This window comes from Fringilla coelebs (genome assembly GCF_963513975.1).
Source record: "Fringilla coelebs genome assembly, chromosome: 17".
NCBI classification, from domain to species: domain Eukaryota; kingdom Metazoa; phylum Chordata; class Aves; order Passeriformes; family Fringillidae; genus Fringilla; species Fringilla coelebs.
In genome coordinates, this window is record NC_140043.1 from 10438947 (window position 1) to 10452039 (window position 13093).

The 13093-nt window shown below is 37.2% G+C and overlaps 1 protein-coding gene across 1 annotated transcript; it reads left to right on the forward strand.

Moving 5' to 3' along the window:
• Positions 1-681: 681 nt before the first annotated feature.
• Positions 682-12455, forward strand: CHEK2 (checkpoint kinase 2; the record flags this gene model as incomplete). Its single annotated transcript, XM_084217249.1, has 15 exons — positions 682-928; positions 1438-1562; positions 1822-1969; positions 2585-2675; positions 3638-3746; positions 4755-4808; positions 5351-5412; positions 5903-6002; positions 6433-6519; positions 7239-7402; positions 7622-7737; positions 9078-9163; positions 11297-11377; positions 11954-12045; positions 12355-12455. The coding sequence occupies 15 exons, from the start codon at positions 682-684 to the stop codon at positions 12389-12391; spliced, it is 1599 nt and encodes a 532-aa protein (XP_084073375.1). The 3' UTR covers positions 12392-12455.
• Positions 12456-13093: the final 638 nt, after the last annotated feature.

A 13093-nucleotide genomic window follows, 5' to 3' on the forward strand; every position in this document is an offset into this window, starting at 1 on the left:
AACTGTATGGTAGCCAGCTAAAAGCCCCATATACAGATGGTGAGGTTGGAAGGCTCTTGAGCACCGCTGTGTTGGAGGAAGCTGGCTAGAGGGGCGGCTGGGGCAGCATTAAGTGGAGAAGGAGGCACCGCAGCCTGTGAATTTCCGGGCTGTTTCCTACAATGAGTCAGTGTGAAAATTAACCGGCAGCTGCCGGGGCAGTGTCGGAATCTGGCAAGGTTTTGTACAGTTATGATGTACAGGTGTGATAAATCTCTCGGGCGCTTTCAAGAAAACCTAAGTCACTGTACAGTTCTTACTCCTTTCGGTTTTCTCTTTGTGTCGGGGTCCCGCCGTGGTCCCTTGCTCCGTGCGGGGATGCTCTGTCAGAGCGCAGCCCGTGCCTGTGTGACCCAATGGTAGCGCTGGAGTCCTCGGTAGCAGTCAGGGAATTAATCAGTGTTAGTTCTGCTTTAGAGCCAGCAGAGGCCGCCCCACGTTGTCTTTTAAAAGGAAAACCATCCTGGTTTGCACACTTCCTGGGAATTTGTGTATAACCCAGACACGCACGCTTTGGTTGTAAATTTTGCATCTTTGAGGCTGAGAATGGACTTGGACATTAATAGGGCAGTGTGTGAGTGTTTGTCAGTTTTACTTTGCTGTAGTAATTGCGGATTTTAAATATTCTCTTTTAAAGCCAACATGTCTCGAGAGACTGGAAGTGAAGCACAGCAGTCTCAGAGTGCCCAGCAGCCACAGAGTGGTACCAGTTCTTCCAGTGGGTCACAGAGCACTAGTCAGTCTTCCTTAAGTTCTGGGACTCTCAGTTCCTTGGACACTGTTCCCACTCAGGAGCTTCCATCCATCCCTGAGGACCAGGAATCTGAAGAGCTGATTCTTCAGCCTTGGGGTCGACTCTTTGCACTTGGAAAAGGTTTCAGCAACTGTGGTAGGTGCATTCTGTAATAAATCCCTTGGTTTCTCTGTAGCATCTCAGAAAAGTTCTGAGCAGCTTGCTGAAGAGCAGTGTCTTTTCATTTTCAAGTTAGGTACAAGCAAATTCAGGTATGGAACTTCTTGTTGTAATGTTTTATTCCATAGTACATCCCAATGTTTACACTGCTTTCTCAGATATACAGCTTCCATAGACTTACAGAAATTCATATTCTTTGTTACATGCTTCATTTAAAAAAAAAAGGTAAATTTATTTTATTTAGTTATATGTCTCTCTATTGCTGACAGTGAACCGAAAAATACCACTGCTGAAGAGGGTAAAATTATTAAAGGATTTGACAAGGTGTGGTGCTTTGTCTGAGTTAAGACAAACTTGATTCTATGGGAAGAATCTTGTCTCTGTTATCCTGTTTATTACTATTTGGAATCATTCTGTGGTGCCATAGTTGTTAACTTCCTGCAACCTTGTCTTTTCTCTCTGCTGTACTTTCCCCTCCTCTGCAGACTGTGTGAATGATGAGTACTGGTTTGGGAGGGACAAAAGCTGTGATTACAGTTTTTCTAAGCTGGGATTGTCTGAGACTGGCTTCTACCAAAACTATAGCAAGAAGCACTTCAGAATTTTCAGGGTAAGTGCTAAAAATGTTAATTCTGTCTATTTTGACATAATTCAAAAAGAAACTTTGGGGCAGGGATTCTAAAAAAATTAAAGTATTCAGGGTTGGCTCCTTTAACATGACTTCTGGCAATACTCCATTCATATGGTTTATGAAATAAACTCAGTCTCATTTCTTGAGTCAACAATAGTAAATTTCTAGTGTATCATGTCTTTATTGTAAAGTCATTTGTTCTTTACTCTCATCTTCCCCATTTTTTTTTCTCTTTCAGGAAATGGGTCCAAGAAATTCCTATGTTGCCTACATTGAAGACCATAGTGCAAATGGGACATTTGTTAATAGAGAGCTCATTGGAAGAGGGAGGAGGCTTCCACTGACACACAATTCTGAAATTGCATTATCTGTACAGACCAATAAGGGTAAAATGTGCTTTAGCTTAAGTAGATTTTTCATGTATTGACCAGGAGGTTGTTTCTGCATTGATTTGAGTTTGTTTCTTGGAAGCTGAGCTGCTTTGTGAGCACATCCCATTAATAGGTGTTTCAGTACCCACATAAAAATTATCCATGTCAACCCTAGGAAAAAATCTGAAAAAGAAAACTTTAAAAAATATGTATTAGGCAGCACATTACGAGAGTATAAACTTTTATAGTTTTTTCCCTGGTTTTGAAACCCTTTTGGGTTTCAGTGGAAACAGACTATTCAAGAAAAGTTGAAAAAAAAACCCCAGATACCTAATCAGATCTCTTTGATCTTTGCTGGGACATTGAAATTTTTGCTCCTTTTGTCCTTAAATGTAATTAATTACTTAAAGACTGTTGTGAATTTAATCCCAAAATGTAATTTTTTAGCAATAAGATCACCTTGCTAACCCATAGCTGGTATAATTTATAGCATATATTTAGTTTTTTCTCTAGCAGGCAGTATTTTCTCAGTTATATTGTTGACTTTAAAACCTCACAAAGCATAGCTGTTTGTTATAATAAAAATTTTAACCCTAATAATGGGAAAATGATCTCCACTTGTCTTCCCAGTGTTTGTATTTTCTGATCTTATGGTGGATGATCAGATGATGTTTCCTAAAGAATTCAGAGAGAAATATATTATGTCAAAGACTTTGGGAAGGTAAGCATCCTTCTTCCCTCAGTAGAAAGGGTTAACTTTATTATCATTATCAGTATCTTGTGCTGGAATTATTACCAGTATTAACTGAGCTGCTGTTTAAAAAGAAAAAAAGGAAAAAAAAAAGTGTGATAACACATAAATAAATATGTTCTTCACAACAATCTAAACAGGAATTTTGGCTTTGTCTCTCTAATTGTTTGGGGTTTGTAACCTACCACCAATTGCAAAAACTAGATTGGGTTTTGTTTTGTTTGTTTGTTTTTTTTTCTGTAGAATGGAACAAAGTCTGTAAATTCTTAACATGTTTTTAAAGTTTGTATATTAATTTACTCAGTTGTGGGAAGTAGAAGGAAGAGCTATATGTCAGAATACAGCTTCCTACAATATCACTGTTGAGGCCTTCAGATAAAAAGGAAAAGAACTGTCCAGGAAAAAGGAGAGAGAAACTATTTTAAATGGGGGCTGGTTTTTCTCTTTTGGAAACAGTTGGTCAGTGAAAAATCTGGAGGTGAATAATGAAGTAGAAACGAATCCGAGTGGAAAACAGAAGAATTTCTTTCTGTAATATAATTGCTATTTAGTAAAAATACAAGTATTGTCACATCTGTTCCTCAGATTTGTGCAGTCCAGTGTTAAGAGAACTTTTCCTGAGTTCTCTTCTCCTAAATGCCTTTGCATGAAGGAAATGCTGACAGAGCTTGTCCTTCCTACCTGCCAGTACTTTTGGTACAAATAGAGTATTGACTCCTGCAGATTTGAATGAAAGGCCCTTGACATCATTTGTGTTTAAATAGACTTTCTAACTCTTGAGAAGTAAAGTATAGACTTTAACTGTTGAGTACTTCCTCAGAACAGGCAATGTGCCTTACTCAGAAAGTTAGAAAGCAGCCAGCTCCTAATTATGCTTTCATTTGCCTGCACTTGTTACACAGATTTTTGACAGAGCTGTGCTCTTGTTTTAGTGGTGCCTGTGGTGAAGTCAAGCTGGCATTTGAGAAGAGCACCTGTAACAAAGTTGCAGTGAAAATCATCAATAAACGGAAGTTTGTGGCAACTGGCCTGAATGAAGAAGTAAGTATTTTTGTCTGTCTGTCTGTCTTGGCCACCTTGAGGCAGTCTTGGAATATTTGGTAACTTCTCAGACTCCTCAGCTATCTTCAAATGAGGATTTTCTTACTTAATGTCTTCAGCATTTAATTTAAAAATGCTTTTTGATCTTGTATGATGTACAGAATTCTTGTTTTTATTCCTTTATTCCTTTAGGTTCATCATTTAGGACTGTTAATGGGATGTGTACAGTGGGTGGTGTGGACTCTTGCAGGGTTTGTTTTATGTCCATCAGATAGACACATGATAACCAGCAGAGTTTTGACCAAAAATGTACCAATTAAGCTAATTTTGTTGAATGCTCCATCATAATACATTTTAAGAAAATTGTATGAAGCCTTTTGGGAAGGTCTAATGGCAGAAGCCAGAATTTGGAGAAGTACAAAGACAACTGGCTCAAGATGCTGTTGTGAATTATAATTACTGATACATGGCATTCTACAAAACAGACACAGGAGTGTATCTGGAATGTTGTGTATGGGTTGTGTGTTCCAGGATGATTGATTTGGATTGGAAGAAGAGCAAAACAATCCCTGCTGAGCTGATTTCATTAATTGAGAATCTGTTTATGTTATCTTGCAAAATAGGAGAGACTAGCATGTAATTTTAGGATGGGCCATCTGCAAAGCATCTTGGAGGGAGAAAAGCTGTTTAAATACAAGTATATGAGCAAAAAGAATTTTTTTTTTGTTTTTTGTACTTTTGGAAGTTAGTTGGGGATTTCTAACGTGCAGTGAAATTACAAAATTATATCCCTGGAGCAATATCTTGCTCCAGATAGTGACAGCACTGTGTTTATTTAATTTACTGAAGGTATCTGATCATTTTATGGAAAAAAATTGTATATTATGGTCACTCAGAGTAGCAAAAGGCATGGAATTATGTCTTTCCTGGTACTGTCTCTTATTTCTCATATGTCTTATTCCAGAACAGCTCTGTCTTACCCAATATGGTATTTGATTCTTTTAATAGAACCCAGGTTTAAATATCAATACAGAAATTGAGATTTTGAAGAAAATAGATCATGTGAGTATTACTGTACATTTTTATTATTTTTTGCTCCTTCCTGTATGTACTTGTTTTGTTTACTGACCTTAGTGTAGTAATCAAAGAGCAATTTTATCCATTCAGAAATGTGTTAAAGGAGATATATAATTTCCCTTGTAAATTATTGAATGGGTCTTTTTATATTCAAGTGTATTATATCCTAGCAGATTTGAGATTTTAAAGCTATGGATAACTGGAGATGTAAATTTGAGAAGAAACATCACAGGAGGAGTTTTAACTGAGCCCCTGTTGCAGAAATTTTTCTTTGATGCAAGTTTTTGTAAATGCTGCAAAATAACTGAATATAAAGACTAGTTTTCACTGGCAATTTCTTGAATTTGTATCCTCTCTTTCCTCTGCATGTATAATAGATGAAATGTTGAGGGTGTGGTCTGGGGTGCTTGTAAGTCACTTGTGTTAAGTGTTAGCTTAAGTGGTTTGAAATACTGAAATAAGAACTTTAGGATTAATTTTTACAAATTATTCTATTTTATGTGTCTCTGTGTTTCCTTTTCTGTTAGCCATGCTTAATCAAGATTAAAAACTTCTTTGAAGCAGAGGATTACTACATTGTTTTGGAACTGTAAGTCCCCTGTTTGAAAATAAATGCATAAAATGAAATGTTTATTTTCATAGCCACAATGAACTGTGGAGGTTTTGCTTTTTATATATTGTTTTCCTTTTGCTGGCCTCCACTTTTCTCTAAAACCTTTGTAAGATTAGGAGCTAGGATAACCAGGAGAAATCATTCTTCTGTGCTTTGTAGGCACTCAGGGCCTGGGTATTGTTTGCTCTGCTGCTTTTGTGGATTGCTGCAATTTTTTTTTTAATTTTATTTTTGAGTTCATAAGAGGGGGCTGATCAAAAATCATGTGACAACTTCCAGTGAAGACTCAAGAGATTGACCTTAACTCAGCCATGCATGTGCTGTGTTTAGGATGTTGCTCACTCATTTTCAGAAATTTACTCTTTCTCTGTAGCCAGAATAGCCAAATGTTTTGGTCTTAGTCTTGTCTAATGAGATGAAACCTTTGGAAGTTATATGTTGGTTTGTTAGCCTGCATTTGTTTTAGGATGGAAGGAGGAGAATTGTATGACAGAGTGTCAAGGCCAATCAAGATGAAAGAAGATATCTGCAAGTTGTACTTTTATCAGATGCTGCTGGCAGTAAAGGTACATAATCGTGAATTCTACCCAAAAAAAGTCACTAAGATGAGTTTTTCTGTCACTTGTCATTGATGAAACCCAAGCAAGCAATCAGCACAGTGTTCTCAACAAGTTGGTTTAACAAGAGAGAGACAGAAAAGCAGAATTCCTCAAAGGTGACACAGAATGTGGATCTGCACACTGTGCTTTCATGAGATTTGACATTTGAAACATAAGGTGCTTTTTTGTTTCTTTGTGATGGTGTTTAGGGGTTTTGTTTTGTTTTCATTTTGCTTTGTTTTTTTAAGGGACAGTCCTCTGTTAGGGAGTTTTAAATGTTTGCCCTCCTCTTACACAGCTATTTCAGTTATCCTGCCATGAGAAAAAATGGAAAGCTTACATTTTAAAATAAGTTAATAGTCTGTTTTTCCTTAATTACCCATCTGCATGTATTTAGTATCTCCATGACAATGGAATTATACACCGAGATCTAAAGCCAGAAAATGTGCTACTTTCATCTTCTGAAGAGACATGTCTTGTAAAGGTAAGGAAACTTACATTTCATGTTAATGGAAAAATTTGGGAGTGTTCCTTCACATTCTACTTGATATTTCATTCAACACAGCCAAAAAGATATTATGGAATTAGTTATACAAGCCATGAAGTAACTTGAAACATAGACATTTCTTTTTCATAATTGTAATTTTACTTGTATGGATATTTCAATCCATGCACTACATTTGTATTTTCAAATGTCAGTGTTTTTTCCCCCAGTAAAATCTAAATTTTTGAATTACTGAGAGCATTCCCACAAATGTCCAGGCTGTATGGTGACAGTGATTTTTTCTTTTGTTGTTTTGTTTTTTTGGGACGGGGGGATTACTGTTGTGGATTTTCTTTTGTGTTGTTTTTATTTTCCCCCTGAGAAAGCATTGACTATATCTGCATGCTGAAATGCTTATTTTTCCACGTAAACTCTTTTAATAGGCTACAATATCTTTATTCTGTAGTTGTCCATTTATATCCATATCTTAGAGTATTTTTGCTAGTGTAAAGTGTGATGCTTTGTCATATTTCTCCCTCTTTCTCCTCTCCCATTCTCACTTAATAATGTTTGGGGTGACTTCTATTCATAGTCATGTACTGGAACTGGCTTGGAAGGAAGAAACTTAATGCTACCTCCTGATGTCTGTCTACAATATGATGTGTTCTAGCACACTCCATCCTAATATGTAATGTGGTGTTACCATTTTTAAATGCAAGATTACAGATTTTGGACAATCCAAGATTCTTGGAGAAGCTTCTCTTATGAAAACATTATGTGGTACTCCCATGTATCTTGCTCCTGAGGTTCTAAATTCACTTGGGACTGCTGGATACAGCCGAGCTGTGGACTGCTGGAGTTTAGGAGTTATTCTTTTTGTATGGTAAGATATTGTGGAGATGTACCTTCACTGGGCAGTCTTTGACATACATGGCTTGAGACTTGGCAACTTCAGTGTCTGTGTGAGGAAGTGAAAGTTTAAAACTCTACGAGTATAAAAACACTACGATACTACGATAGCAGATGCCTTAAAATGTGTGATTTCAGTGTTTCATTTGCTATGAGAAATTCAGTACTATTTAAATTCTTTTCTTTTATACAGCTTGTGTGGATATCCACCATTCAATGAGCAAAATACTCAGCTCTCTCTGAAGGATCAAATCACTCGTGGAAAATACACGTTCATCCCAAAAGAGTGGAAGCATGTGTCAGACATGGGTATGACTCCAGCACAGTGGGTAGTAAAATATCTACCTCTTTTCTTGTAGTTTTTGTTTTCCTTTATCCTCCTTTCAGCTGCATGGCACACTGTGTGTTAATATGTTTTGTTTTTAAGCTATTATATTAAATATATTTTTTTAAGTTCATAGTTAAAGCATTAGAATGAGAACATACTTTATTATTGAAGAGATTTCTTAGTAGTATTTTCCATAATTAACCACACAAGTATAGAGTTTGTGGGCACATACATCTATTTCTCCTCTTTTCACTTTTTTCTTCTGACTTTATCAAGCTGGTCTACAGACTTTGCCTAAAGATTCTTCAAGTGTTGAACCAAAAATACCAGGAATTTAAGGAATACAAGTTAGAATTCCAAAAAACAAACGTTCCAAGAGAGTCCTTTCATGGTGCTAGTCTTTGAGCTGAAAGTGTCAGTCACATTTGAGGAATCATCTATTATGTTTGGCTCACTGTAAGTGAAGTAGTCTGTGAAACTGAGTTTTAGCATAGCAAACTAAAATGATAATTACTGTCTGTGTGCTTTTAGTTTTTCAGGTCATTTTATATGCACAAAATAATTGTAGTATTTACCTTGAACACTTCTTTGTATGTGCAGAGGAGTTTCTAATAAATGATGTGGTCATCCTTTGTCTAATAAACTTATCAAATATAACTCCTTCCTGAATAGTTTGGAGCTTATTCAATATTAAGTCAGACATTCATGAGAATGTACAATCTTAATATAATTTCCATAGTCCTACTTGTATGTATTCAGAATAATCTGATCAAATGAAAAGTAAATTTTGCTGAAATTCCTTTATGAGAGATTTGGAGTAATAAAATACAACATAAATGCCATATTTTTCACGGTGTCTTCTAAGCAGCTTCCTAAGAAGATGAAACTTTATGTTAAGCACACATGTGCATGTCCTGTCTCCTCTCTCCCACTTTCCCAGATGGATAATCTGCTTTCCAAGACACTGTAAACCAGGATAAATTAAGCTGTCTTTGCTTTTCCACAGTAATACTGAAGCTTTTGGGGAAGTACTGAGCCTCCTGTGCATGCTCAGAACATAAACTGTGTATATGCTAAATACATCTCTGGGTAATTCTGGTATACTGAGAATTGTTGAGTTGTGTATTTGTGAAGGAAAGATGGTTGCAGTCTGCAGCCCTTCCCATGCACAGCAAAAAGAAAAGGGATCTGCCCAGCCTGCACTTGTGTGCATTGCTCTGAAGGGGTGTAAGGCACATTGTCACACATAGTTTTGGTGTAGGCATATTTCAGGTAATGAATGTGTTGATCACATGCCAACCAGCTCATTTTATTGTCTTAGCTCTGGATCTTGTGAAGAAGCTGTTAGTGGTGGATCCAAGCAAACGTCTTACCACAGAGGAGGCCTTAAAGCATCCTTGGCTGCAGGTAGGAATTGGGTTTTAAGTGAAAGCTGAGTTGTTTGAGGGATAACTTGTTCATATCTTGTGTTTTCAAAGATTTAGTCCCTGTAGAGAGACTGCAAAAGCAGCATGGAGTAGTGTCCTGAATACCTTCTGTAAATACAATAAGCAGCTTCTGTATCCTTTCTAAGACACCTCTTCCCAGAACTCTTTCCCAAGTGAGATCAAGATGTGTTTTCTAGAGCCCAAGTCTGATTGTGGTTCTGGTAGGATGGACCTCTCCTTCTGAGCCTTGGAACAGAGCCCCATCTCCTCAGATGTTTGTGTGGGCAGGCAGTGCAGTTTGTTTCTGGCAAGCATCCAATACTAGTTTGTTTTTACTCTGCTGTGCAGGAATAAGTGTCCCTGGTTTGGGAGCCCTCTGAGTAGGAAGTGATGGTTTCCCTCCCTCCTGTTAGTCTAGGTTTGAGAGGGATAGTCTTTAGGTGGTCTTTTCTTAATTTTGGCAGAGGTGCCCACTGAACTCAAGAGCTTTCTTGAATATTTTTGCTTGAAGAGGCTGAAAAATGTCACCCATCTGAATGCCTCCATCCGAACCATGCAACAGGTTTTATTTATTCACACCAAGCACAAGGCTATTCCTGTTCCCCCACTGGGAAGAGCAGAATTTCAGATGCTTTGGTAAAGAGCATAAGAAATGGGGGAAGCAAGGGAGTATCCCTCAGTGCTCAACAGCTGATAGTGTTCTGAGATGAAAAACGTGTGGATTACTTTTTAAAGTGATTAACTTGTCTTGATTATGCTCCTGGGCATCAGGAAGCATTTCCTGACATTAATGGGTTTTACTTACTGCAGTTTTGTGTGTAACATCTACAATGAGTTAATCAGATATAGATTCTTACATTTGAATGACAAATCTGAGCAGAAAAGTTATTAAGAAACCATGCAACACTGATTTAAAAAATTGCTGGTATGCATAAAGGGGGAAGGGGAAATGGATGACTGATTTAGATGAGCTAAGAATTTAAGATATTTCAGTATATATACTCAAGTTATTATTAACTTGATTATATATTCCATGTAAGGACATCTCTTACTGTTAAGTTTAATTTTGAAGACAGGACAGAAGGTTCCTGAAAACATCATAGCCATAAATCCAGATGTCATCTAGCATTCAGCTGCTGTTCTTTGAGCTGTTTCCCTTCAGGGGCTGTTATTAAGAGTGTCAGGTGTTCATAGGTGATGTCAACTGCCTGCTTGGAAGGCCAGCATCCAGCATGCTGAGTTTTAGATATCACACATCTCATTGCACCAAAAGAGCTCCCCAGTCCTGTTCCTGTGAGCAGTGAGGAGTTACTGGCTCCTCTCTCCCTCTTGTGTTGTCTGGAAGTATCGACTTTACGAGTCAGCAGGAAAAAACCCATTCTCTCTGTGACCAGCTGATGCCCTCTGATGATTTTGGGGGCACTAGGGAATTTTTCAGATACTAGAAGTAAGCATGTTCTGCAGATTTATTTAAACTAGTAGTGCTTTCAAATTAGTGTTTTCAAAACAAGTTGTTTATTCTTTGCTTAAATCTAGAACTTTAAAAACCTGTTGAGCTGTGTAAACCTAAGTACTGCTCAGTGGAAATGTCTTCTTACCTGTATTTACTTAATAAAACATTTTTTAAAGGCATATAAACAATTATTACTGTTTCTGCCTCTGAATCTTCACTGAAGTCTTTTGAATGGTGCAAGATTAGTTTGGTTACATGCTGAAGAAAAACAACAGGTCTTTGATACATCAATGGAAAAATATTTCTTAGCTTATCCATCAATTCAAATGTAGCCACAATCCGGTGACACTGGAAAAGAAAAGTCAAAATTTTGTATAAAATTAAATGGATATTCAGGTCAAATCCTTTTTCTAGCACTTAAGAAGAGTTAAATAAAAAAAGGAGATACTGCAATACTCCATTGCTTAGGAAAAGAACCCTCTCCACTGCCTTCACCTAAAAAAACTCAGTTAAAACATCTGAAATCCTTAGGACCTCAATGATCTTTATTTCTAAATGTCTCTAGCACTGAATGTCCCATTCACTTCTCTTTGATTTTCCCAATCTTTGCTTTTCCCTTAAATATTCTATATACTACTTAGATGCTGGGGTTTTTTGCAGGATGAGGATATGAAAACTACATTTGAACAGCTCCTTGCTCAGACACGTTCCAATATGAACCCACCAGAAACATCAAAAATGGTATGTGCAGTAGATATTGGAAGATTCATATTTGATGCACAGAGAAACTAGATTTTGAAGTAATCTTTAATAAGAAAATCAGTTAATTTTGGGACTTTAGAGAAAGGTACCCTTGGGCTATATGTGGCAGCCTGCTGGTTAGTTCTGTTTCCTGAAGAGCAGCATTGGATTTCCATGTTTTGTCAACACTTGGTTTAAATGAATAGAAACACTTGCCTAGGCTTTAAAGGATTATTCCTACATTTAGAATAAAATTGTTGAATGTATTTTTTTTAATGGATTCAAGTCACTAATGTTTAGTATTCAAGTAAAAATTCTCCTCCTGGTGCAAGGTTAGGACAGCACTGTGCCATTCATCACCAGATGCTAATTAGGAAAATTGTGAACAGTAGCTGTTTCAAGCTGGGAGCAATGTCTTATATGAGAACCATCAAATATAATTAGATAGATCTTGGGAGAGAAACATGAGTTAGTTTTTGGTCACACTGTCCAACACCTCTAGTTCTGGAGCAAGCAGAAAGTCAGGTCCTGCCTTACCTGGTTTCCTGGAGCCATCCTCCTGTGTTTTTCTTCCAGCCAACCACAATGAGAAAGCGTCCCCATGAAAATGAGGAAGACAATGGCTCTGCTAAGCGTGCTGTTCCTTCTACCTCCTATCAGAGAATGAGGTGAAAAGCAAGAGAAAATGACTTGATTAATGAGAGCTTTTTTATGGAGAGCAGAATTTTTTATTAAGGAAAATCTTAATAATGGAATAAACTGTTGAAGATGTATAATTTTCAAATAAAAATAACTTTGTAAGACTGAAGTGACTGCTGTGAATGCATGAGAATCTGCACAATTAGTCATGTTCTAGTCCATCCAGCTGTCTGATTTGAGGAAAGTATCAGAAAAACTCCTGAACTAAGTTACTAAGACTTTTTTAGGCCAGCTTCTTCTCCAGCTACATTCTCTGTTTCTTCTTTTCCAATTTCTAGGTTAGGCATGGAAATAATGCTTAGTCCTAAGAGATGAAGAAGGAATACTAAACTTGCTGAGCTTTTGCCTGAGACACAGCATTACCTGACACAGACTTCTGAGGACACTTAGACTGTTCAGTTCAGATGTAAAACTTCTGATGGACCTTCAGGTGCTCTGGGCTTCAGGTAAAGCTCCACAGTAAATGCTGGACTGGCAGAATCACTGCATTGTGCACTGGGATGGGGGTGACTGGCTTCCAAAGCAGCAATTACCATCTGCATGGTGTTTGAACATGTGTGTACCATGTTTATTTCCCAGAAGAGGGATGAGTAAGAGGAAACATGACAACAAGAGATGAAATGAAGATGTATAAAGTCCTGTCAGGGAAGAACTAGGATTTGAACTGAGAGAGGAAAAACTTGCTTGCCTGTTAGGTGAAAATTTTGAACTGTGTGCCTCTTATTAAAGGATTACTGATTATTATCATTACCCATTGAAAAAACAGTTTAGTAACTCTGTTCTCCAACATGCATGTTCTGGTTAATGGCATCTACTCTACGTTTGTTGATTTGTAAAGAATAAAACCTAATGCATTATGGAATAAACCCATGTCGGGTAGAAATTAAGATATTCATGAGTCACTTTCCTGTATGTGCCCATTGCAGAGATCTTGTATGTTTTGATATATTTGATATTAACCAATGCTAATGATAAAATGTTGGTTCTTGTACATCGATACCTTTCTTAATGGACTGG